The 27,183-nt window shown below is 43.6% G+C and overlaps 2 protein-coding genes across 2 annotated transcripts; one reads left to right on the top strand and one right to left on the bottom strand.

The window, feature by feature from the left end:
• The first annotated feature begins 1,036 nt into the window (after positions 1-1,036).
• lft1 (lefty1) lies at positions 1,037-3,477 on the top strand. The gene is made up of 4 exons (XM_056295085.1): positions 1,037-1,304; positions 1,532-1,778; positions 1,929-2,168; positions 2,881-3,477. Exons 1-4 carry the CDS (start codon positions 1,037-1,039, stop codon positions 3,203-3,205), a joined length of 1,080 nt encoding a protein of 359 aa, XP_056151060.1. The 3' UTR covers positions 3,206-3,477.
• A 943-nt stretch (positions 3,478-4,420) lies between these two features.
• On the bottom strand, positions 4,421-25,867 carry hnrnpub (heterogeneous nuclear ribonucleoprotein Ub). Its single transcript, XM_056294390.1, has 14 exons — positions 25,267-25,867; positions 24,090-24,204; positions 21,800-21,879; positions 20,704-20,843; positions 19,890-19,989; positions 19,187-19,299; positions 18,460-18,723; positions 17,078-17,197; positions 16,181-16,309; positions 13,911-14,079; positions 9,870-10,151; positions 9,344-9,621; positions 8,123-8,272; positions 4,421-6,706 (listed from the first exon to the last, which is right to left on the bottom strand). Exons 1-14 carry the CDS (start codon positions 25,715-25,717, stop codon positions 6,656-6,658), a joined length of 2,442 nt encoding a protein of 813 aa, XP_056150365.1. The 5' UTR covers positions 25,718-25,867; the 3' UTR covers positions 4,421-6,655.
• Between the last annotated feature and the right edge of the window lie 1,316 nt (positions 25,868-27,183).

The following is a 27,183-nucleotide window of genomic DNA, read 5'->3' on the forward strand; positions in this document are numbered from 1 at the left end:
CACCTCCACTCCACTTGTTCCACGGTGCACCATGACCTACTGCTTTTTTTTTGTTTGTTTGGTTTTTTGTTAATGTAGATAAAAATGTTCCTCTTTGCTACCAGACACATCAAGTCTGGGGCAGAAATGAGGTCGTTGTGTGACAAACTGTGGCCAGACTGTTGCCCCGGCCTGACGTTGTCCGGTGGAATGTACGCATCAGAGTGTGAGGTGTGTGTAGAGCGGGGTACTATCGAGGAGGGGGCACTCCAGGTTCACAGGGTCAAGAGATGTCTGACCTGGCTGGGCACATCTGTAGAAGTTTGGCAGACACGTGGTGGTGGATCACACAAGTGGATCGAGGCAAAACTATTCAACTTGTTTGAACGTCCGCAAACCCCCCCCCCCAAAAAAAACAAACAAACAAGATGTCAACATTAGCAGTTAAGTCAAATGGAAAGCCCTCTTAGGTGCCATTCGACTGTATCTTCTTTCATTATTTGGAAAATTTTGTACAGCGGAGTTTTGACTCCCATTGCCAGTTTCACGGCGGCCTTGTCGAAGTAGAGTGTGCTGTATGGCCTCTTTAAATATCAAACATGTTCTCCAGGAGGACAGAGCACAAAGACATATCTTGCAGCCCAAGTGCATCATAGAGACAATGTTATCTTCTTCTTCTTCTTCTTCTTCTGGCTTGTTCCCTGTTTCTCAAGGGTCAACATTTCGTAGCGCACGACAGGAGTATAAACGCAGTTTAAGTGAAGCCACGGTTCAAAACCTCTCTCCCTTGAGTCGAACGGCTGCTGTTTGACGCACAGCCACTTGTTTATCCTGTTTAGGACGAGGCTTCACTGTCGCACCTTTGTTCTGATAACGGTCCCCACCCCCATCGACCAAGTGCGAACGACTGGGAGTGCCACAGGAATATAAGGGCCCCTCCAGTATCACCCCGACACGCACTCTCTCTCCCCCTCTCCCCGCCACAGTGCTCACTTCATCACCGCCCCGTTACTATCACCGCTCCCGCATCGCCGGACCGCCGCCGTTCATTTGACCGATGGATTTTCTCCTGCGTGCCTGCGTCCTGTGCGCCTGCTCCCTCGCCCTCGCCAAGGCCTTTACGCACCAGCATATAAAGGACGCGCTACTCCAGAAGCTGGGTCTAGATGAGGTCCCCAACATCCACAAGAGGGACCTGGAGAACCTGGTGATTCCGACGCATCTCAGAAACAAGTACACGTCCATGCTGACCCTGCACCACAGCAGAAAACGCAGATCTCTCCCCAGCCTGGCGGGCATCTTGAGAGGCATCCCTGGCAATGCAGGTAAAAAAAAAGAAATAACGACGGGATACGATGACGCTTGAAAAAAACCATGTGCTTAAATTGTATGAGTTCACTACTTTTTTTTGGGGGGGGGGGTTTCTTTTTGATAAATGACAGCGCAACGTGCCAAAGCGGGCGATTATTTCCACCCGGTAATCGTTAACGTCGACGCGCGGGGCGCATCTGGCCGGGAGTGACGTCACGGCCCTGTCTTTTACACGTTTCAGATATCGCCGGGGAGTACGTGTACTCCGACACGACTCGGCAGCGCATGGTCTTCGACATGGAGGCCAGGATTCCGGACAACAGCGAGGTGACCATGGCAGAGCTGAAGCTCTACAAGAGGGCTCCGCATCACAAAAGGTCGATGGTGGAGAGGAAGAGCCACCGCCCCGTCAGCAACGCCAGGGTCAGCGTCTACTGGGCGGAGGTGCTGCCCAGCGGCACCAACAGAACCCACCTGGTTGACTCGCGGTAAGAGATACACTCACAAAATGCCCCATCCGAAGATGCGCAAACGCTAAGGTGACTAATTGGATTTCTGTGGCCGCGCGTGACATGTTTCTAATTACCCCCCCCCCCCCACACCTACTTTCCCATCTCTATTCGGTGATCGCATGCTAGGTTGATCCCAATCCACGAGACGGGCTGGAAGAGCTTTGATGTGACCCAGGCGGTGCACTATTGGGCCAAAACCCAACAGGAAACACCTATGCACCTGGAGGTGTGGATCGAGGGCGAGAGACCCGGCAGCTACGCCGCAGAGATGGCCAAGAGTGTCCACTTTACCACCCAAGACCAGACGGACAACACCTTGGGAACACCCGAGCTGATCCTCTACACACTCAACCTCGAAGAGTACGGGTAAGGAGGCGCGCTTTGATATACAGGATATTGTATAAGCGTGAGAATTAGCCCGTATCCTTGTTTTAGGGGGAGGGGAGTGTCGCATTTGCATTATTAGGGAGGGGAAAGTGAAAACTTACGTTTTGTTGTGGTTTAAAAAAAAGAGGCTTAACTAAGGTGGCATTCACTGCTCTCAAGTGGTAAGGTGACTTTTTTTTGTTGTTGTTGTTCTTTTTGCTTTAGCATATCATAATTGAAGCCTAGTTTCCGCTACGCATTGTGTCTGCCACCGGGCATGGAACCTCCCTGCCAAGTATGGGGATTGCTTTATGGCACATAATCCTTTTTACTTTACCTCATCTGTGAACACAGCTCCTCTTCTTCCGCGAGTCTTTTGAGCCACTGCTTGTAAATAAGAAGAAGAAGAAGAAAGAAACAGATTCGTCAATATTACGTTTCACATTGAAGTGTAATATTGAGACACCTATACCCGTATAAACAGCCATTTCACAGTTCACAGAGGTTGGGAGCGCTACCACCAGAGGGCGACAGTATCACACACTCCCCCTTTTTTACCGTTTAAATTAGTTCTGTACAGAAGAAGAAATTTTTCGTTCTGTAACAGTGTCTCCGTGTACCTTGAAAGGCGTTTTTCGATCCAATTCATCATCATTATTATTGTCATCATTGTTATTACCTCGCCTGTCCCTCTACCCATTTCCTTCCGCAGATCTCGCGGCGACTGTGAGCTGAACCAGAAAAGGGAGGCGTGCTGCCGTGAGCAGTACTTTGTCGACTTCCGAGCGCTAACCTGGACGCAGTACTGGATTATCGAGCCGGCGGGTTACCAGGCGCACAGGTGCACCGGAAGCTGCAAGCAGCCGCGACGCAACTACGGCTACGGGGAGAGGAAGTGCACCGTGGCGGAGAGCGCCCCGTTACCCATCATGTACCTGGTGAAAAAGGGCGACTACACCGAGATCGAAGTGGCCGAATTCCCCAATATGATCGTAGAGAGGTGTGCGTGTACGATGGACAACGTCTCTATAGTATGAACGTGTGTAGTGGAGATAACCAAAGACAAAACAGCACATCAAGTACTTAATACGCTATTTCAATGACCGTTGTCATTGAGTTGGGCAAGGGGCAGAGTGCAGCAAGAGCGCTGCCGTCTGATCGAGTCACATTTGTTTTCCTCAAGCACTTTGTTACGTTTTGTAAATAGCTGTGATAGCTTTTTTTTCTCATTTGTATGAGTTGTACACTGAATTCACCTCGGTTAAGCACTGATTTTATTTCGAAGGTGCTATATTTGCGAGCTGTATATAATGTGTAGGAGTGACATATTCTATGTTTGGGAAATAAAGTATTCTTTTTGTCATTTACAGTGTTGAACGTTCTTCTACCTTACTGCCCCCCCCCACCCCACCCCTAGGTCTATTCAAATTCTTCCTCATACTGAGGCCTCACAAGTCGAAACAGAGCTGCCAAGGCTTTTCACTCACTTGTTTGCTTGTTTGCACTATAGGAAATAGTAATGCAGAGTAAATAATTTGCTAAATGACTCATGACACTTGTTGAAGTGAGGGCATTCTGTCACTGACAATGAAGGGCAAACATACTTGCCACCTGCCTTCTGTGTGTATTGGCACACTATGTGTTGTATGAAGGCACCCAGCCACACACACAAACATGCAGTCAACCTACATTTACACCAGAGTAGATTCACATGTTTACATCAGGTTTAGCATTTGCACCGGACCAAACATGGTTATCAGGACCCAACATCTAATGCCCTGTTTGCTATCTGCACAGGGGGGTCTTGTCGTTCGCTAATAAGCTACTGACAGAGGTAAACATGCTGCCCAAAGTCGAGTTGTCTGAATGGAGGGGAAGTTGATTCCCACTGCAGACTTTAAGCACCTGGAAGCATATGAATGGAAGACAATAGGAGCTTGGTCTGCTGTGTTGTGTTCTTTATGACTGTTGTGTGTTATGTATTGTACCGGCCTTAAATATGTGATGGGCAGTCTGTCATATTATGCTATTATATGTGCCGTCTAAAAGCAAGCATCTGATATGTCTAAAACAAATGTCCTATGGGACAATTAAGTCTTATCTAATCTAACACACTAAAGTGACACTGAAAAGAAAAATGAATGCCAATATGGTCACAGAGACATCGTTTACATTTGCTTGGTCACTGAGAAGGGTGATTAAATTTGAGTGTCTATAGATATAAGAAGCTGCAAGGCCAATAGATATAAGCTGTAAAACAGATTTATTTACTTTATAATGCCGAGACAACAAAAGAATTCAGACTTGAAACAAAAATAAGCAATTTCTGATAGAAAAGACAAAATCTTAGAATGTCTAAAAGCTTTTGGACTGTTGGTTTTAATAAAACACCCGATATTCAACCTGCAACAAAAAGCAATAAAAATATACTCCACATTTTCAATAGATTATCCTGCAAACTAAGCAACTGTAAAATGCTAATTTTATGTCTCTAGTACAATAAAATGGGAGAGCAGAAACTCCAAAAATTTCTCATATATCGACAGCTCATCACATACCAGTAGTCGGGCAAACTAACACTTTCATAATCACAACACAGTTACCTGAAGTCAGTTTATGAACATTCATGCATGGTTGAATTAGCAGTGACCTATGTACATGTTCATTAAATATCAACACAAGCAGATTAGAAAGAATACTCAGCAGACACACAAAGCACCATCCCTTGCTTCTTCTATCTAAATGGTCAAGATCTCTGGTTGTACATAGTAAGCCTGATGTTTTTAATTCTCTTGATGCTGCAACATAAGCTGCAGTAACACCATTATTGGGTGTCCATTGTGAGAGAGATGGTGGCATGTGGCATGTTGCTGATATATGTGCTCTAAAATGAGGAGCTGCCATTGACACAGGGCCACAATCACTGGCAAGTACTCTGAAGTGCTTTATTAAAATGGTTAATGCTTTGTCCATAGTTGAAAACTGTACTTCTCACCTTCCTGTTCACCTCCTATGTATTTCAAGCTTTTAAACGGTGCCCAAATATGAATCTCTTGTCACAATGTGTGGCCCTTTTGCTTGCTGGTGAAAGAGCCACCAGTTTCCCCATTGCAAAAACCTGACTGTCTTGAATTGCAGATGCTATGTGCTCAACCAGCCTCTTGAACCCCCTTCATTAAATATATTTAAAAAAAATTGCAATACAAAAACATAGAAAATGTACATGCAACACTGTAAAATACTATCGTACGGACGTTTTGGACCTGTCCCACTTGGTGTTCTTTTTAATTACATCGCAACATTCAACAGACCGTTGTTCAGAAGTCTACCGCACTTGAGGAATCTTTAACCGCAAGGGTTCAAATATTGCAGGGACTACTTTCTCTCCGCCACACACCTCAGAATCAAGCAGTCAGTGCCCTACGATTAAAAAATACCGATCAAAAATAATAAGTTGAATCAATAAACAAATTAAAGGTATAACGCTGTGCTAAAATGGCTTACTCATATCCTTAGAAAAATGTTGGCTTGGACAAAATGCTTTCTCCAAACGATATGCACTGGAGTACCTTCAGGTACCTGAAACAGTTTTAATCAAAGATGGGGTGCATTACAGAAGTGATTTGGCTAATGAAGTGCCAAATGTGGACCAGAGGAGAAAATGTCCTTAATGTTTGAAGTAGCAAACCAGGCCACAGCCCATAACAAAAGGTCCTTTACGCACCTTTGAGCATAATCAAAAGTCATACGCCGGCAGGAGATGTAAAAAAAGCCAACGAGTTGTTTATTGTAAATCTATGGAAATTTAGGTTACAGGTTGGATTATGGGAAAAAAAAAGACTAAAAAACAACAACAACAAAAACAAAAATGCTTGCTTAAATTTAGCTGCTGCTTAAATTCAGCTGTGATGACAATCTAACAATACTAGATTAGCTACCGCAAAGTTTCTTTAAACCATTACCGTTTCTTAATTTTCTCATACAAATTAAACTAAGCAAAAACAAAATATTTACAATTTGTAATAAAAAATTTAAAAAATAAACCACAGCACATTTTAAACTCACAACCCTGATAAACAAACATCTGCCATGCTGGCAAAACATTCCCGATATTCCAATCCTCAGATTCTTTGCTTTTAAAAGCATGTGATTTATAAGTGGCAGAGAAGAGAACATAAAATATACAACAGAGAAGAAAACTGAACGAGACTGAACCCATGTCTTGGACAAATGTATAAAGCTTTTTAAAGAGACTCGTCTAGCCTCGTCTCTTCTTATGTGGAATGTTGTTGCTCCATATCGCTTACGTAGTAATAGTAGTCATCGTCAGTTGGTAGTTTTTCAAATTTCTCAAAGTGGGCTCTAGGAGGGAGGGAAAAAACAAACAAACAAAAGCAAAAAATAAAAATCGCAGGGTGGAGGGATGTTCCGTGGCTTGTGGTGGATCTACCGAGCGGGCCACCAGTCCTTAAGAACATAAGAGTCTCTTAGTAATAGCCGGGCTGGTACTGCTGGCTCCATGGCTTCTGGTTCCAGAACTACAGAAGAGAGGAACACACACAATGACCGGTTAAAACTTATATGACAAAAGCGTAAATGTCAAGTAAATCAGCAGTTAAACTCAATGGCATATAAACTGGGAAAGAAAACTTAAGTTCATCCACTGTGTCAAAGTAGGTTGAATCAGTTCATCTGGACACAACGTTTATTGACGGACACATTTCATCACTTTAAGTGACCTCTTCAGTCTGACCGCGGGTATCTCCACTCTTATAAACAATACAGTTTCAATGGCCATGTGTACTATTCACAGAAGATTTGGGAATGTTTGCAATCACAGCACTGAACCAATGGCTAGGTGGTGTCCCTGGATAGGACATCAGCACCCTTTTCCCACTTCCTCCATATACAAGTTGGGTCACTAGCATGCCCATGCCTCTGCCTATAGCACAGCCCCCTGTATGTGACGTACATGGACTGAAGACAGTTTCAGGAGCAGACACACTTGGTCAGACATTAGAATCAAAAGTTCCCAAATGCTCTGTGAATAGTACACATGGCCACTGAAACTCTAGTTAATGGTCAAGCCCATATTTGCATATGAAACTGGTTGATGGGTGGGTGGGTGGGGACACCTGCAGTCGGTTTAGGGCCCAGACACACCAAACCGACTAGCGGCGACCAAGGCCGACTGTTGCATCGCCTCACGTCGCCTGCCGTCTGGGCCAAAAAGTAGCAATTGAACACACTGCAAAGACTATAGCTGAGAGCCAACTAGCATGTACGTTCTGCACTGATTCGTTAAGCTGAACAGCCGATCAGAGTGATCTCTCTCACCGACGGGCTCCGGCGATTCAACATGCTGAATCAGCCGAAAAGCTGCCGACAGGGGTCTGACTAGTGCCAACGGTGCGGGACACACCACAAAAACTAGGGTCACAGATGCTCACTGATGGCCCGACATTACTGGTGTGCCAGGGCCCTTTGACTGAAGAGGTCACTGATGACACGTATCTGTCAATAAACGTTGTATCCCGATTAACTGATTCAATCTTCTTTGATTTTCTTACCTGGATTATTGAGCATACATAAAGACCGAAAATTGGTCCGAAATTGAGGACAATAAACCCACTATCAGCCCAGGGCCTTCGCTAGACTCTGTCTAAGCTGGATGCGTGTACAACGAGTGCCAAATTCCCATTATTGATTTTCGGAGTTCAAGCTCTCAATGAGCAATATTTAAAAGTTCTGCATAAAATTTGAATTAACCGTGGAACCTTATACTAAGTAAACACCTCTATTAACTTTGGAAGAAACCCCCTCGCCCACTGGACTCAGAGTGTGATTAAATACACAAAAACAAAATACGGACATGATGTGAGAGCTGTCACACACCCAAGTTCATTCACACAAAGCACAGAAACTTTTTTCTTAAAGCATACAGTAGGACTGACCCCTTGCTGCCAGCTCTGATTGAAGGCTTGGGCCTTATCCATGCCAAAGTTGCCATTCCTGTTGCCATAGTTGCCTGCATTTCTGCTGTTGCCAAAGTTGCTGTTCTTGTTGCCGTAGTTGCCACGGTTACCTCCACCCCTCTGCTGAAACTGGGAGGAAAATGAAAACCAGGGATGAAACGTCAACAGTTACAGAGACATGGCAAGCTGTGCACCCTCATCAGTTGTGTAAAGTTCAGTCTATGTGCTAATAAATTTCAACATGAGATTTTTATAGCCACAATCCTTAAGACCATTGTTATTCTTTGTCTTACTGACACCTTCAATGACAATGGTAACCAATTCGGTGTTTGACCACTTAATTCCAGAAAAGGCGTTAGCAATGAAATAGTCACTAGTGCTGTTGTTATAAGCACCGCCCCCACCGCTTAGGAAAAAAAATTCACGTTCGGACATTATGCTATATCCTCCCCTGAAAATGTTTGAAAATGCATTTTTTCCCCCCCTCTTCAGTTTTGGCCTTTCACCCACACCAAAAAGAGATTTATGGTTCCACACCGTGGTGACCATGGGGCTCCACAACATGCATCTACAGTGTACCATCTACCTCCTTGTGTAGCTACAGACATTGCTGTAGCCCATGGTCACCTAAACACAGAACTGTAAATCGGGTGTAAGCCAGCTGTGTTTACCAATAAAAACGTATTTTTGACAAAACCCTCCAAAGTTGATAAATTTGAAAACACCAGTCTCTCGTAGTGGGGACGGTGAAAACCGAGCTTTTCTAAAAGCAAGGAAAAAAAAAAGGCAAAAGAAAAATCAACTCGCAGATACTTGAAACTTATCTGAGATGGGGTAATCCATCACAGCGAACAGTCAATTGCCGTTTTTTGTCAAAAATTACATAATGGTGGGAAAATGCAGTTGAAAGTACAGACTGATTTGAGAAGTTGTCCAGGGCTTTCAACCGCATTATAACACAATATAAATTTGATAGAAATAAAGGTGACTAATACTGTGATGGATTATCGTTACAACGGTATACTTTGGAAAATGGTTGGGAGCAATGTAGAGTATACACGATTTGTATTAAATGGGCAATAAAATGCAAAAACTTGGATATGCTCCTTATGTGTTTTCTATTGTTTTGGCGATTGAATGCAGATGGTGAACTTTAGCAGGATGTCCCATTAACCTTTTTTTCTTTTAAATCAAACCCACCTGGTTGTAGTTACCCCTGTTTGAGCCACCTCCTCTTCCTGAGCTGCCGCCTACTCCTCTGTTCATATTCCCCCTGCTCATTGGGCCACCTCTATTCATTACTCCACCCCTGGGACCCATGTTACCCCTAATCGGACCACCTCTAGGGGAGCCACCCAAGCTGGGCATGAGGCCGCCACCCCGGCTGAAGTTGCCACGGTTGGGAAAACCACCTCTGAAGACTGGAGGAGGCAGGAAGCCTCGGGGGGGACGGCTGAAGCCACCCCGAGGAACAGGAGCTAGGGACAGACAGGTAGGTATTTGCATTACAGAAATGTTATGGTATGCCCTACACCTCTAGTGCTGAAGATCAACCCCATAAGAGCCTTTGTTCATATTTGTTTCAGTTAGTACAGAGACTAAGGATAACAAACATAGCTATCACTCTTTTAGGAATTAAAAATACAACACAAGCAAACAAGCACTAAAGCAAAGATTGACCACGTCTCATTTAATTTTCCCATCTGACAAAATGCCACTCCTTTACCTCCTCTAAAGTTGCCTCTGTTCTGGAAGCCTCCACGGCCCCCACCTCGCTGTCCAGGTCCTCCGCCACGGTTGAACTGGTTCTTTCCACTCCGGCTGCCTACGCGTTGGCCTCCGCCTTTCTTCTGGGCCATGCCTCCATGGTTGAGCCTCTTCTCGGCAGGCAGGGCTGTCTTACTTTCCTCCTTGTACTGCTCCAGCAGCTTGGCAGCCTCCTCCTTCTGCAGCTCAGTAAAGGTGACCTCATCGAAGCTCTCGCCGTCCTCAGGCAGAGAAAAGAAGCCTGTCGATAGAGAGCACCCTCTGAATTTATTCGGGGAATGGGAATAGAATTTTTATTTTAAAGCCTTTGTTGTTGGATAGTAGAAACTAGAGTGGAAGGAACCCAGCCACTGAGGACACACAAGCCAGTGTATTCTTAGTGCCAGTCCCAAGCCCGGATAAATGAGGAGAGTTGTGTTTGGAAGGGCTTCCAGTGTAAAACCTTTACCATATCAAATTTGCGGATCAAAAATGAGATTTCCATACTGGATCGGTCGAGGCCCGGGTTACCAACGACCGCCACTGGTACCGTTTCCCAGCAGGGTGTCAGTGGAAACTATGCTACTGTTGGGCGAAGGAGAAGGAGAGGGGGAAGGCATGTGCAGAGGCAATGGGAGAGGAGGAAGGTAAGAGTGTGGAGGTGAGAGTCAGAACTTTGAACATTGGCACTATGACTGGTAAAGGGAGAGAGCTGGCTAATTTGATGGAGAGAAAAAAGGTGGATATACTGTGTGTGCAAGAGACCAGACGGAAAGGGATTAGGGCCAGGAAGATCGGAGGAGGGTTCTAACTCTTCAACCATGGTGCGAATGGAAGGAGAAATGGGGTAGGGGTAATTCTGAAGGAAGATTATGTTAAGAGTGTGTTGGAGGTGAAGAGAGTATCAGACAGAGTGATGAGTATGAAGCTGGAAATTTACGGTGTGTTGATGAATGTTATCAGTGCATATGCCCCACAAGTTGGGTGTGAGATGCAAGAGAAAGAAGAATTCTGGAGTGAATTGGATTAAGTGGTGGACAGTGTACCCAAGGAGGAGAGAGTGGTGATTGGAGCAGACTTCAATGGGCATACTGGTGAAGGTAAAAGAGGTAATGAGGAGGTGATGAGTAGGTATGGTGTCAAGGAGAGGAATGTGGAAGGACAGATGGTAGTGGATTTTGCGAAAAGGATGGAAATGGCTGTGGTGAATACATATTTCAAGAAGAGGGAGGAACACAGGGTGACGTACAAGAGTGGAGGAAAGTGCACACACGTGGACGATATCTTATCTTATGTAGGAGGTGCGATCTGAAAGGGATTGGAGACTGCAAGGTGGTGACAGGGGAGAATGTAGCTAGGCAGCATTGGATGGTGGTCTGTAGGGAAGACTTTGGAGACCAAGAAGAGGAAGAGAGTGAAGGCAGAAGCAAGGAAGACTGTTGTGTGGCGTTCAGGCAGGAGTTAAGACAGGCACTGGGTGGTAGTGAAGAGTTGCTGGATTGCTGGGCAACCACTGCAGAAATAGTGAGGGAGACAGCTAGGGAGGTACTTGGTGTGTTATCTGGACAGAGGAAGGAAGACAAGGAGACTTGGTGGTGGAATGAGGAAGTACAGCAAAGTATACAGAGAGAAAGGTTGGCAAAAAAAGAAGTGGCATAGTCAGAGAGATCAAGAAAGTAGACAGGAGTACAAATAGATGCCGCGTGAAGCGTGGGGAGAGGTGGCGAAGGCCAAGGAAAAGGTTTATGGTGAGTTGTATGACAGGTTAGACACTAAGGAAAGAGAAAAGGACTTGTACCGATTGGCTAGACAGAGGGACCGAGCTGGGAAGGATGTGCAGCAGGTTAGGATGATCAAGGATAGAGATGGAAATGTGCTGACAAGCGAGGAGGGTGTTGAGAAGGTGGAAGGTGTACTTTACAGACTGATGAATGAAGAAAATGAGAGAGAGGTTAGATGATGTGGGGATAGTGAATCAGGAAGTGTGGTGGACTAGCAAGGAGGAAGTGAGGGAAGCTATGAGGAGGATGAACAGTGGAAAGGCGGTTGGTCCAGATGACATACCTGTGGCGGTGTTTAGGAGAGGTGACAGTGGAGTTTTTTTGCCCCCCCCCCCTTTTCTCCCCAGATGTACCTGGGCAATTATCCCACTCTTACCCTCACTTTGACAGTGAGGAGTTTCGCCAGGGGACATAACGCATGGGAGGATCATGCTATTCCAGCCAGTTCCCCCTCCCCCCTGAACAGACGCCCCCGACCGACCAGATGAGGTGCTAGTGCAGCGACCAGGACACATACACACATCTGGCTTCCCACCTGCAGACATGGCCAATTATGTTTGTGGGGATGCCCAACCAAGCCAGAGGTAACACAACACAAGAGCAGTAGAGTTTTTAACTAGATTGTTTAACACAATCTTTGAAAGTGAGAGGATGCCAGAGGAGTGGAGAAGAAGCATACTGATACCAATTTTCAAGAACAAGGGCGATGTGCAGAACTGTAGCAACTACAGAGGTATAGAGCTGATCAGCCACAGCATGAAGATATGGGAAAGAGTAATAGAAGCGAGCAGCAGTATGGTTTCATGCCATAAAAGAGCACTACAGATGCGATGTTTGCTTTGAGAATGTTGATGGAGAAGTATAGAGAAGGCCAGAAGGAGTTACATTGTGTCTTTGTGGATTTAGAGAAAGCTTACGACAGGGTGCAGAGGGAGGTGTGGTATTGTAAGAGGAAGTCGGGAGTGGCAGAGAAGTATGTAGGAGTGGTGCAGGATATGTATGAGGGCCAGTGTGACAGTGGTGAGGTGTGTAATTGGAATGACAGATGGGTTCAAGGTGGAGGTGGGATTACATCAAGGATCGGCTCTGAGCCGTTTCTTGTTTGCAATGGTGATTGACAGGTTGACGGATGAGATCAGGCAGGAGTCTCCTTAAACTATAATGTTCGTGGATGACAATGATCTGTAGCGAGAGTAGGGTGCAGGTTGGGGAGAGCCTGGAGAAGTGGAGGTATGCACTGGAGAGAAGAGGAATGAAAGTCAGTAGCAGCAAGACAGAAAGAGTGTGAACGAGAAGGAGGACAGTAGAATGGTGGGATGCAAGCAGTAGAGGTGACAAAGGCGTATGAGTTTAAATACTTGGGGTCAACTGTTCAAAGTAAGGGGAGAGGTGAAGAAGAGAGGTGAAGAGCAGAGTGCAGGCAGGGCGGAGTGGGTGGAGAAGAATGTCAGGAATAATTTGCAACAGAAGGGTACCAGCAAGAATTAAAGGGAAGGTTTACAAGATGGTTGTGAGACCAGCTATATTTATATGGTTTGGAGACAGTGGCACTGGTGAAAAGATAGGAGGCGGAGCTGGAGGTGGCAGAGTTGAAGATGCTAAGATTTTCATTGGGAGTGACAAAGAAGGACAGGGTTAGAAATGACTATTAGAGGGACAGCTCAGGTTGGACAGTTTGGAGACAAAGCAAGAGAGGCAAGATTGAGATGGCTTGGACATGTGTGGAGGAGAAATGCTGGGTATATTGGGAGAAGGATGCTGAATATAGAGCTGCCAGGGAAGAGGAAAAGAGGAAGGCCAAAGAGGAGGTTTATGCACGTGGTGAAGACAGGACATGCAGGTGGCTGGCATGACAGAGGAAGATGCAGAGGACAGGAAGAGAAGAAAACGGAGGATCTGCTGTGACCAACCCTAATGGGAGCAGCCAATAGTAGTAGTAGTAGTTGTTGTATAGCGGATAAAGTGATGTATAAACTTTAGCTTGTATGGTTGAGCCATTGATTTTAGATTGTGGAAAGAGGCATCACGAGACAACTATGTAAATTAAAAGGGGGGAGGGGGCAATCCGCTAACTCTTGATATGATGACAGTTTAAAATATAGACTCCCGAGTCAAATCCGATGTCCTCAAATTCTTCAGAAAAGCCAAATTCTTAACCAATTCAAAGTTTCATTTCAATTCAACACAGTGAGCAACTTTGAATGACAAACATCAGCAACAGGCAGGAAAAGGCTTGTTACCTTTCATTTTGAGGAGAGCATGCTCAGGCACTTCTTTGCCATCACTCTCGGCCTTCTTCTGGGCCCTCTGCTTGTAATCCTCGTCTGAAGGGCAGATAACAACTGCTTTACGCTGGAAGCCTGCAAACAAACACATCTTCCTCTTCTGGCCTGGGGCTGACAGGTTGGTCTGTGGAGAGGAGAAAGACACTTTAAGTGGTAATCCGTGCAACCGTGCGGAGAATGCATCTTTATTCGGAAACGTCAGTCTCAGTCCAAATACAATGGCAGAACGGATCAGCGAGTTATTAGGCGACATTTACAGACAGTTATGCACTAAAGCAAACGATTTCACGCACTAGTCTTTGGCACTTGATGAAAGCACAGGAGTAAATGACAAAGCTCAGCTCATTGTATTTGTAAGGGGTATCAATGACCGTTTTGAGTTAACAGAAGAACTGCCAACTTTATATCCAATGTAGAGAAAGACTACAGCCAAAGATAATATTTCAAGTGCTGCGCAATGCAATTGAGGGTGCTGGTCTACCTTGGAATAAATTGACTGAAATTGCCACTGATGGTGCCCCGTCAATGACGGGGGAAAAAAAGGGGCTTGTAGCATTGATTCCAAGAAAGCTGGAGATATGTTGTACTTCACAGAAGTGCACTGGTTGAGCAGGGACAGTGTCCTTAAAAGGTTTTTTGAACTGAGGGAGGCAATCAGAGAATTAATGAAAGACAGGCTACATGTTCTTCAGCTTGATGATCCCAAATGGATTTAGATTTCTTAGTTGATGTCACATAGGCACTTAACACTCTTAATTCAAAACTGCAGGGGCCAGGCCAACTTCTCACTGTAGCATTGACAGTGTGAAAGCCTTCTCTGTGAAACTCAAGATTATGGAAAACACAGCTCACAGAGAAAAGGTTTGTCCACTTCCCAACATGCCAGTCAATTACTGATTATGGTACCAGGGTCAACGCTGATGAGTATGCAACTGCCATGGACAATCTGCAGCAGGAGTTTGGGCATCGCTTTTTTGATTTTAAGACTCACAGCACAACTTTCCAGTTATTTGCAGACCCCTTCTCCTTTGATGTGGACAGTGCTCCAAGCACATTTCAAATGGAGCTCACAGACTTGCAGTGCAACACTGAGCTCAAGGCAAAGCTCAGAGAGGCACAAGGAGAGAAGGAGATGCTAGGATAGTTTTTCATAGAGCTTCCCAAAACATTCCCACAGTTGTCCTAACTGTTCAGGCAGATCATATGTCTTTGCGGCAGCACTTATCTATGTGAGAAACTATTTTCAACTATGAATTTTAATAAATCAAAGCATAGGTCCAGACTGACCAATGAAAATCTCAAGGCTGTCCTTAGGGTGTCCACTGCCCAGTTCCTGAAAGCAAATGTGCCTCACCTGTGTCAGCAGAACTAGTGCCAGTTTTCTGGCAAGAAGTAGGCTAAATATGTAGGCCTAGGCCAGGCTAAACTATGTACATACTAACCTGTTCATGTGAAAACTCTGAACAGAAATGTGAAATAATAAATAACGATGAGAAGGCTTTAGTCAAAGTTTTTTCTTCATCCCTACTGCACCAGCCCTCCTCCATAAGACCACCTGTCAAGTGCCTCCCAGGTAATTTGAGTTTGAGACCCCTGACCTAGAGCAATCAGTTGTGGTGGGCGGGGCGCAAGGCCTGTGATATTTGCACATTCATCCTGAGTTTCTCAATGAGGGTATATTTGCTTCCAGCTCCTTTTCAGAGTTTATTACTTTTTAGGTAGGGAAAACCATGTTAAACAATATATTAATCATCTCAAGAGTATTTTTAAACTTAAAAATGTGTCTGGAGGGGTACTTTAATTTGTATGAGCGGGGAAAAGGACTCAGGCGGCACGGTGGTTAGTGCAGTCGCCTCACAGCAAGAAGGCCCCGGGTTCAAGCCCCGGGGTAGTCCAACCTTGGTGGGTTGTCCCAGGTTGTCCTCTGTGTGGAGTTTGCATATTCTCCCCGTGTCTGCGTGGGTTTCCTCCGGGGGGCTCCGGTTTCCTCCCACAGTCCAAAGACATGTAGGTCAGGTGAATCGGCCATACTAAATTGTCCCTAGGTATGAATGTGTGTGTGTGTGTGTGTGTGTGTGTGTTGGCCCTGTGTGATGGCCTGGTGGCCTGTCCAGGGTGTCTCCCCGCCTGCCGCCCAATGACTGCTGGGATAGGGTCAAGCACCACCGCGAACCTGAGAGCAGAATAAGCAGTTCGGATAATGGATGGATGGAAAAAGGACTCACATGATCCAGAATGTAGTTCCTCTTCTTGCGAGCAGCGATTTCAATGAACTTGCCCAGGAAGAGTGGTGCGCGCTGGGAAATTGTAGTTAATTTTGTAGCTTCTTTTGCTTGCTGCTTCAATCTGCCAATCTGAGTGAAATGAGATTCCCCGATTACTACAAAATAAATCAGCAACAAATTCTGTATTCAAACCAGAGAAAGAAAGGGGAAAAATTACTGGTAAAATGCATGAAAAGGGGTGCATAGAAAATTCTATTCAATAATGTTTTCCTTTCCTGAACAAAGTTGATCTCATCTTGACATCTTCAATCTCAGATCAACTTGACCCATACAAATCATGCTAAAAAAAACACTAAAAGGATACATGGCTGAGCAATTGTGAGAAATGATTCTGAAACATTTGGTCCACAGAAGTCTTTACAACCAACAGGCTGCACTGCCTACAGTCTTACTGTTGATTTTACTCTGGCAGTCATTTTATCAGTCAAACCTTTTTATTATACAGGAAAATATTAAAAGCACTATTACAGATGTTAAAATGTGTTACTTTAAACTGGCCTGACTCAGTTAAAACTGGTTGACAGCAAGTTCCTGTACTGTACCACATAAAAGAGAATCACGCTACAAAAGCAGAAAATTATGACAGAAACAGCAAACCATAAGCCATTATACAGACACTACAGAGGAGAAGTGGAGTAAGATGGTATGTTAGTTGAATCAGTGGTTGTAGGTGTGTCCTTCCGTGAGACAAGTGTTCATATGCCTGTTTGAAGTGTGTAATAGAGGTTATTAGTCTAATGTAAAATGTGTTCTCATTCCACATTTTAGTGTATGTGTGGAATAGTTGTTGTGTAAGCCGGTATCTTCGAGAACCACACAGTCTTTATTGGTACTGACCATCATCTTCTCCACAATGGTGTCACTTCCCAGGATGTAGTATTTCCCAGGGTTCTCCTGGACGTGGTTCTTCACCCATGTGGTCTTCCCTGAGCCCGGAAGGCCCACCATCACGATCATCTACAATGTGATGGCAGGAAATGGGTCAGTATGCAGTTGAAGCAAAAAAAGAATTTCTTTTAACACTAGAACGACCAAAACCATTAATTTGGTGGTTTTGGATTTTCCAAGTTTAATAACTCTGTGGGGGAAAAACATACAGACCTGCCGCTCCCCAAATGCTTCTAAAATTGCATTTATTTGCATTAAAATGAGTTTTAGATCAATTGCACACAAAAAGATAAGATCTACCTAAAACGACCATGAGCGGTCAAAATGGTGGTGCGTAATCTTGCACATCATGTCACCATTTATGACGTGTGCTGGTCCCATCATTTCCTTCACAAAGTTCATTGCTCTGTCCTAGAAATACATTAGTGTTCTCCAGTGCAGAGCAATAGTCTAAACTTGATTTTTGATTATTTTCAACAAGTCTTTGTACAGCCGCCATTTCAGATGCACCGTGACTACCACTGAAGCGTTGCAGTATTTACAGGCGTTGGACAGCGGCCATTTTAAACTGTTTGAAGAATAGAATTCAAGTTGTTAAATTGTTAATTTTGGTGTCAGTTGTTTCGTAACAGACATATTAACATATGCAATGCATTAATATCTCAATTGGGTATTTATCTTGACAGAGTTGATCTTGATAGAGTTTAAAAACCATGGGTGGCCACTCTGATGGCCCACGGTCGTTCTAGTAGTTTTTAAGTTCTGGTCATTGTTTGGGACTGTTTCAAGAGTTATTTTCAGTTCTTTTTTCTACATTTCGTTTTATAGGCCTTGTTACATTTGTTAGATTAGCAAGATGTGTTTTCCGTTATGTTTTTCAGGTAATATTTTCACCTTTTCAATGTTGCTATTCAAGTTCAACCAAGTCTCTCTGAAGTTTAAATTGTTTAAAATTAGTATTATAGTTGTTACAATGTTAATTTTGGCGTCAGTCATTTCCTAACAAACATACTAACATATGTAATGCATTAATATCTCAATTGGGTATTTATCTTGATAGAATATAGAGTTTAAAAACCGGCCGTCATTTTGACCGTCCATGGTCATTTTAGGTAGGAGTGAAATCCCAGTCGTTCTAGTGTTAAGATAGAAACCCGAATTGTGTGTGTATGTTCACGATGACAGCATGGGTTTGAAAATAATACTAATAAAAAATTAACTGGAGTTATGCACACCTTTCTGTAACCATGAAACACACACGAGTGATGGAAAAATTTAGCAGGCAAAATTTAGAAAAATAAACAAGTAATTATGTCCCACTTGCTACCAACCTCACAGTCAGCCTTGGTCTCTGGCCCCTTGGGACCCCGGACTCGCTCGTCAACAGGGATCTGCTGCAAGAAGATGTAGCCTTCAGGCTTGGGGAAGTAGGGCTCCTCCATCTGGCCGAAGTTGAACTCTACAGCACAGTTGTGACAGATAACGTGGGGGAAGAGAGCCTGGCCGGCCAGAGAGTCCTTGCTGACCTGGAAGGCAGCAGCTGGGTCACCACCATTTTTGGAGAAGGAAATCTCTACCTCATCACCCTCAAAGTTCTGTGGAAAAGCAAAGGACATGTACATGTTCTGTGACATGTGGATTTCACACTGAAAAAGTCGAGGGGAGGCTAAATTAATCACTTGACGTCTGCACAACTTTTTACTGGCTATACCTCAGTCCCAGTTCCATTTTTAATAAGCAAGCTATCAACAGATTAACCCTCTCGTCTAACACGCTAGCTGGGTTTCTACGAGGACACTCCCTCAAGCTTAATGACCTACAACCCCTTTTGATTTAATCCGAGGACAAAATAGTCAGTTGAAATTGTTGTGACCAAGTGACATCATCCAAACACACAAACAAGCTATTGCTTTTTTGTGCTCAACTACACGAGTTGGTGTCTGATATCTCTGTGCCATTCCTCATCTCACTTTGTTGCTTTGCATGGTCACTTCACTACTGCTCAAATAAATAAAACCGTAAGAAAACGAGTAGCATATCATTCAGTGCATGTCTTACAACAAGGCAGCAGATGACATCGTTCTCCTCATAGGTTTCACCAAAGTCTTCTGTCACACAGTTGGTGGTCTTCCTACCCTTCCCAGCGTAGGCATAGGAAAACTCCTCCTCACCTTAACATTGAGGAGGAAAAAAAATGTTACTATACATCCAAAAGATTAAATCTGAAGCACTGGTGTTTGGGGAACAACGACAGTGTAGTGTAAACATGAGCGAACTAAAAGTCATTTTATTTTATAATTGACCAACTACTATTAGCATCAGCAGCCATTTTACAATCAACATGCTGTGCTCCCTAAATACCAGTAGAGGGCACTTCTGAGTCATTTCAGGATGGATACCCAACTGACTTATTTGGGGTTTGCTTTTACACTGACATACATCCTATGCGGTAATGGCAAAACTGATGTCACATCGGAATTTTTGGGGCACATCCCTATTTTATAGTCTAGTACAGTTTCCAGAAATGTAGTGATATTTTAGCAACACTTACAGCTACCTTTAAGAGACCAGGGCTCTGGAAAGTGTTTAACATAAACTTTAGAGGCTATGTCATCTGTGAGTTAAGCCAATTTCAAGTATTTGGCACCAGACAATAAGAATTTATCAGAACTAGATGGAACTTGGTGTTGGCAAATCTGTAAACCAACAATGCTATGCCTAAATGGTATAGCTCGTAATTTCTAGCAGGGGACACACTGACCTAGAAGGAGACTGCCAGTAGCCAAGGACCAGCCCACCTGGACCTCATGGATTTCCATGTTCTTACTAGAGATGTGCTTCACTGGAATCTTCTCTGTTATCTGTTAACACAAAGACATGTCAACAGGAAGTGAGCTCTGCCAAGGTCTACAAAGTTGGGCATGAGATTTGATCATTAAATAGCCAGATTCAGACAATTACTTAGAGCTATAATCTTTAAAATTTAAATGTGAACAATCATGCTTTGATAATCATCATCCCTGGTGTGCATCAGGCAATAGTTCATCAGTGAATATCCAAATAATGACTACTTTTGCAGTTGCTCATATTGACTGCTAATGTGATAGGACTTTCCTGGGAAAAATGACGGCACAAATATGAAGAAGTGACCTTGCATTAAGTTCAGGGGAGCCAATTGCGGCTAGCAAAAAGATATGGTGACATTCATAGAAGGCTTTTACCAAAAGATAGTCCAACATCAAAAGCAAACAAGTTCAGGCATGTTTTAATTTGTTTGGGGGTTAAAAAGGTGCTGATGTCGCAGCACTGTAAATTAGCGTTTCACTTCGAATGAACCTCTGGGATTCAGATTGCCAAAACACTATTCAATTTACCACGGTGTCCACAATGTCAGTATATTTAAACAAAAAAGACCACCCTCAGGATCCAGAATTAACCTGAAGATACGAGACTACCATTAGTGACAGTTATCAATAGAAACTCTGTAAAACTTCAATACTCGGGATATTCAAAAGTGAAGAACAATATTCTCAACACCTCACAGAGAAAAAAATTGCACTGAGGGATGACTGTACCTTCATCTCAAAGCAGACTTTGCCACTGTTCACGCCATAAGAGGCCCTGCCTCCTGACCAGAGATAGGCAAAGCTCTCCATGGTGAGAGATGAGGCGCTGTAACGATCCCGTGACACCTTGAAGTGCAGGTCACAGTTATCTATGGCACAAAGGCACACAGTTAATTCACCAAATGTTTTTCAGAAGTAAAAAACATTAAGAAAACAAGCAAAAATTTAAGTTTGGTGCTTCAACCACAGCCAACATATAGTAATCCTTTCTAGACAATGATTCTAACGTGTGCAAGTAAATTACATTTTACAAGATTATCAACAATACAGAGATCCAGCACTCCAAAGTCTGCTTAACACCAACATTACGTCAAACTAACATTATATCAAACAATTCAATACTTTTAGCTACTTTTATTTTACTTATTATTATTTAGTTACTTTTACTCGTGACTCATACCTTGACATTTATGTTCTTAGATTTTTTTATTAGGTTTATAGGTTCACAATAACACTGTCCTAACAATGTGATGCGAGTGAGCATCAGCGACAAAAATCAATTTAATTGCTTTATTTTCTACTGGAATGTCTGAACTGGCTGCGAATGATGCAGCGCAGTGTGCTGTTCTGAGGTGAACTTTTGTCACCGTTTCAATTTACTTCCTGTTGCTCGTGTTGAAAAAAGCACTGTGTCATGGACGAGGAATGTCCCCGGTCCAATCTCGAGTTCACAGCTGATGGATACGTGGTTTGTTCACATGACGGTTTCAGTGTGGACAGAGAGCATATGATGCGACAGTGTAAGAAATGCACCAAATAATGTGGTAATCTTGGTAATGTGAAAATTTGGCAATAAAATGGATTGTGATGTATACTGTCATACATAAAATTCATACCCAGACCCTAAAATTAACAATAAACTAGTTGTTTAAAATGTTATGCTTTTCCCTTCTTGCAGTCAACCTCAGTGCATCTTGTTCGACCTATAACAGGCATTGTTCCAGCCATTTTCATAATTGTGTGGACATTAATTATGCTTGCCTCCAATCAACAACTGAGAGCCCTTCCTCAGGAAAAACTGCACTGTGATTAGAGCTTTACTCACAGGTATCCAAGCAGACTTTTGTGTCATCAAATTCTTCATCCGCCTCTTCCAAGGGTGGCACAGGAGACTTGAATGAGGCCCTGAAATAGACACACAACCAGAGTTAGATGATAGAGGCCAAGCGCCACATGGAACCTGTGAAGATGACTTGGATGCCACCTGCTGAAAAGTAAGTGGGAGAGAGAAGATAAAATAGATTGAAGGTTTGGGGAGGGGGTTGAGAAAGAGGAAAAAAAAAACTAAAAAAACTAAAGTGAATCCAGCAGGCATGAGCCTCCAAGATTCTGGATAATCTGATGTATCTTCTGCCACAGCAGACGGCACTTACCTTGTGGCATCCAGCGAAATCTAAAATTGGAAAGAGACACAGAGAGACAACATCTCTCCTAGCGGTAGCCTGCAAGACTATAGCTAGATGGAAACAAAAAATGAAAGCAGGCCTCTTCCTTAACGGATTAAAATGCATTCATGGTATTTGAGATAGCTATGGGATTAGCCAGGTGTATGTGGATACACTCCCTGTATGTGGAGTTGGATACAGAATTTTCACTAAAAATGTCAAAGTCCAGTGAAACTGCTGAGTAAGAATTGATTGATCCACACTCAAGGAAATCTATCTGGCGATGACATGAGGGATCAGTGTGTGTGTTGGAAGTAGGCCATGACTCTGAGCTAAAATGAGCGCTATAGTAACTTACCAACTCTGTAGAATTCAGATTTGACATCAAAAATCCCGAGTGGAGAGTTTCATAAACTATAGCCCAAGCCATGTTCAGAACATTAAAAAGTCCAACGGATTTAATAAGTGTTAACGCTAATAATAAAAAACAAAAATAGAATATATAATAATAATAATAAGGTACAAAAATCATTGCTTTGGGAGTAGGATTAATATGATATAGCAGCATAGAGTAACTGGAGTATTTAGCTAAATATAGATTTGGGGGTGCAGTGGGTACATGATCACCCAGTTTCCATCATCTGTTTCAGACTAAACATCTCAGAGTGATTTGTCACGTGTTGTTTGTCCTCAAAGAGCAAGGAGTAGTCTCCAAATGACCTCCATGGGGAAAAAATTGTGGCAACTTCAGAACAGGGCTGCACTCTGCAAGACTGAGTCAGAGCATATGATTAATAAACAGTCACACAGGATGACAGGAGTGGGCCAGGGATCTCTGACTACACGGCAGGCATTTGTTGAATGCAGCGATCTTATTAGGGGAAAAAAATATATAGGAATTAAAGTTGCAAACAAAATGTAAGAACTAGTCTCTGTCGGAAATTAATGCAAACAGGAAATAAAAAATGAACGGTAAAAAAAGCCACAGCCAAGAGAAGAGATAATAGTGCTGGCATATCTTGAGGTCCTTGAGTGAATCATTTTCGGTCAGGTGCAGAGAACTCCCAAACGCATTATTGTGATGAGGACATTTGTCTCCAACAGCTGAAGATCAACCCCCTGCTTCCCATTTGCTCCCCGCACCAGTCAACAGCAAAATAAAAACAAAACACTGACCAAGAACTAGGCACACACACAGGCACATCACCCCCCCCTATGCCTGAAGTCACTAGCTCAGGGCAAGAAAGGAGCCTCTTATGAAACGCACATAAAATCATGCTCTCAAAAATGTTTACACACACGTGTGCACACACACGCACACACACACACAATAGGCTACATGACACACATATAGCATTTTGACACCATACCAGTTAAACAAAAGTAGAAAGAAATACACAAGTGCGAGGTCAAACAATGGACGGTCAATAGCGAATTCTTCATTGGACGTTCCATTATACTCCGGGAATTTTGCGACATCGGGAATTGTGCTAATCTGCTGTCATTGACCCCTCCTCCCCACCCTGGCTCTTTTCCTCCGCTCTCCTCCCTCCCTCCAAAGTGCACATCTGCTACTCCCTCTGGCTTCTCTTTGACCAGCCTCAGTTCACCTTGAGGACACAATGGGCTTTCCAAACAATAAGTGGCATGAGGAACAGATGTTATAATTCATTAAGACTTGATATATGCACCTCAGCTACAGAATGCAGTCCATTACAGACACAATGTGAGTGGGCACTGCAAAAGGTAAATGGTAAGGTTTTTAAGTTGAAAGGGATGACCCTCAAAACATATGTGAAAGTAAGGTTACTGATAAAATGGTAATTACTTAAAAATGAGGGTTTTCTTTTGCTAGTTAAGTGCATTGGCACTTAAAGCCAATACAATTCAACAAAGCTATGGATGGCGCTTCAGGAATGCCGAAGGCCATTTTTGCTGTCCCATCCTTACCAGCTGTATTTGTTCTCTTCAATAAATTCAAAGTAGCCCCTTCCATGTTCCTCCCGGCGTCTCTTAACACCCTTCTTATTCTTCTGATCAGCATTCGTGTCTTTGTCCGCATCCCCTTTGGAAATAAAACAAAGATATATATTGAGGTGCTCCTTTTTAAGAGAGAGAGAGGTCGGACTGGCAGTGGGGGGTTCTCGCCCACGAAGCCCGTTCTGCAATTACAATGTGTCGACCATTATTAGTTAAGAGGTAACACCTCATGATTACACTTAATATAAAGACATTCAAAGTCTATGGATGATAACAATTCAAATGACCAGATAGCGGTTAAGAAATGTAAGCTGGTCCTGGTGTACGTAATGACAACAGTGTTTGCTGGGATGGGGAAAACAGCAACTGCAACATAAAAGGGTACAATAACCCAGGAAGATAAGGGCTTAAATTAGACTACTTTCAAGGACACTAGGGTATATGTTTTTCTAAAGGGGACAAGTATTGTCTGGAAAAAAACGCATCATGCAAGGAACAAGGTACAGCTGCCCAGATCTGCACTGCCTCCCCTCCCCCCACTTATTTTGATCATTCACTAGATCAGATAGTATAATGAAAAGCCTTACGCTGTAACGCGATCTAACAAAATAACAGGCACTTTACTCGCACAACACGAGCGAAATAACCACGCGAAATCTAGACAAGCATCAACACCGACTTTTCTCACCTCGACTGGATGGTCTGCTGGATAGCTGGGGTTAGCTAGCTAACCGGCCGGCCAGCTAGCTAGCTTAGCATTGTACCATGGACACAAAGGAATTTTAGCTTGCCAGCCAAGACCATGGCGTTAACTGGCAAGCTATCAAGCTACCGCAACGAAACGGAAAACTCCATCGGCTAAACTGTGGCGTTAACTTCTCGTTTCTCTGACAAAGCAATCGGAGACGATGCGTTACTGAGTCGTTAAGATGGCCTTAAATCAAGTTATCGTCACTCGTGTATCTTAATTAACAATAAGTTATCTGGCTACAAATGATAGCTAACGCGTGCTAGCTTAGCGAAGTGGCGCCTCCGTTAGCTGGCTCACAACATGGACGCTCCGCTCCGCCCGGCTCCGGTAGCACTTACACCCAGTCACCCACCCATCCAGCCAGTCACATTTACCAAACCAGCCCGGCTGACTCACCCTCAGCAGCTTGGTCTCCCGTCTCACCGTCCTCCGTGTCTATTTTCTCCAAGTCGTCCGCGTCTCCCTTCAACAGCGGGTCCATCTCCTCATCGTCGTCATCGTCGTCACCCTCGCCCATCTCTTCGTCCTCCGCAACGCCATCACCGCCATCTCCATTCTCTTCTTCTTCCTCCTCCTCGTTGGCCTCCATGCTTTCTTCAATCGGGCCTTCTTCGGGCTCACCATCACCCTCGCCTTCACCCATGCCCTCCTGGTCGGCAGTCTGGCCAAAGCCCTCGTCCACTGCCTCCTGGCCTTGCGGAGAATCTCCGGCCAGGATCTCCTCATTGAGCGCGGCCTGCAGGCGGTCCATTAGCTCGGCCTTCAGACCCTTATCCGACAGGTTACGCCTCTTCAGTTCGTCCTTCAGCTCTTGTACTTTCAGCTTTTTAACGTTGATGGAACTCATATTCGGATGTTCGTCGACAAACACGCGGTGCCGTTAAATAAAACACGAACTCACGAAAAAGGACGATAAATAAATAACGGCCGCTTTTTTCCACAACGGATGTCGGTCACACTACGTCTGATGGGACCCGTATCTTTCCACCGGCAGAGAGACAGGATCGAGTGGCGCGGGGGAGGGGGGGGGGTTCTTCTGCTTCTTCTTCCTTGCGTTTTTGGCGGATTGCAGTAATAACTTTAAGGTGAATACCGCCATCTACCGTACCAGAATATGTAGAACAGGCTCTAGTTACATGAGTCAAAAGAAAAAGTGTTCTATTAAACAAGCCGGTATTTGTTTTTACTCATGCTCAGTAATCCCGGTAATGGCAATGTATATTATCTATAATGTGACCATATTTTACATACACACACACACACGCACACACATATATATATATAAAACTTTTGTTAAAAGAAACACTCAACGGTAGGAGCAGTGCTCAACAAATAAGGAGCAAAATAATCCAGTTAGTCAAGTAAATTTTCTATGAGACAGTACAAGCCTGTTTCATGCTATAAGCTTAAGTTTAATGTGATAAGTTTCATGCTATAGGACAGCCTGTTTCATGCTGATGATTGCTTATAGCATGAAACAGGCTTGTACGGTCTCATAAAAAATTTACTTGACTAACTGGATTATATTTAAATATACACACACACACACACACACACACACACACACAAGAGGTGGGTACATACATACATACATACATACATACACATACGTATGTATGTATGTATGTATGTATGTATGTATGTATGTATGTATGTATATATTTATGTATTTATGTATGTATGGGTATGTATGTATGTATCCCTTAACCGCCCCCCCCGGTTAAGGGATGGTCGTTCATGGTATGGGCTGATGAGTGCGCGACGCACGAAACAGGCTTGTACTGCTATGTATTAAAACTTTTTTCCTGCATCTGTATTGAGATATATATATATATATATATATATATATATATATATATATGTATATACACACACACACACACACACATACATACACACACATACACTACCGTTCAAAAGTTTGGGATCACCCAAACAATTTTGTGTTTTCCATGAAAAGTCACACTTATTCACCACCATATGTTGTGAAATGAATAGAAAATAGAGTCAAGACATTGACAAGGTTAGAAATAATGATTTTTATTTGAAATAAGATTTTTTTTACATCAAACTTTGCTTTCGTTAAAGAATCCTCCATTTGCAGCAATTACAGCATTGCAGACCTTTGGCATTCTAGCTGTTAATTTGTTGAGGTAATCTGGAGAAATTGCACCCCACGCTTCCAGAAGCAGCTCCCACAAGTTGGATTGGTTGGATGGGCACTTCTTTGAGCAGATTGAGTTTCTGGAGCATCACATTTGTGGGGTCAATTAAACGCTCAAAATGGCCAGAAAAAGAGAACTTTCATCTGAA

Source organism: Lampris incognitus, chromosome 15, assembly GCF_029633865.1.
Source record: "Lampris incognitus isolate fLamInc1 chromosome 15, fLamInc1.hap2, whole genome shotgun sequence".
NCBI classification, from domain to species: Eukaryota; Metazoa; Chordata; class Actinopteri; order Lampriformes; family Lampridae; genus Lampris; species Lampris incognitus.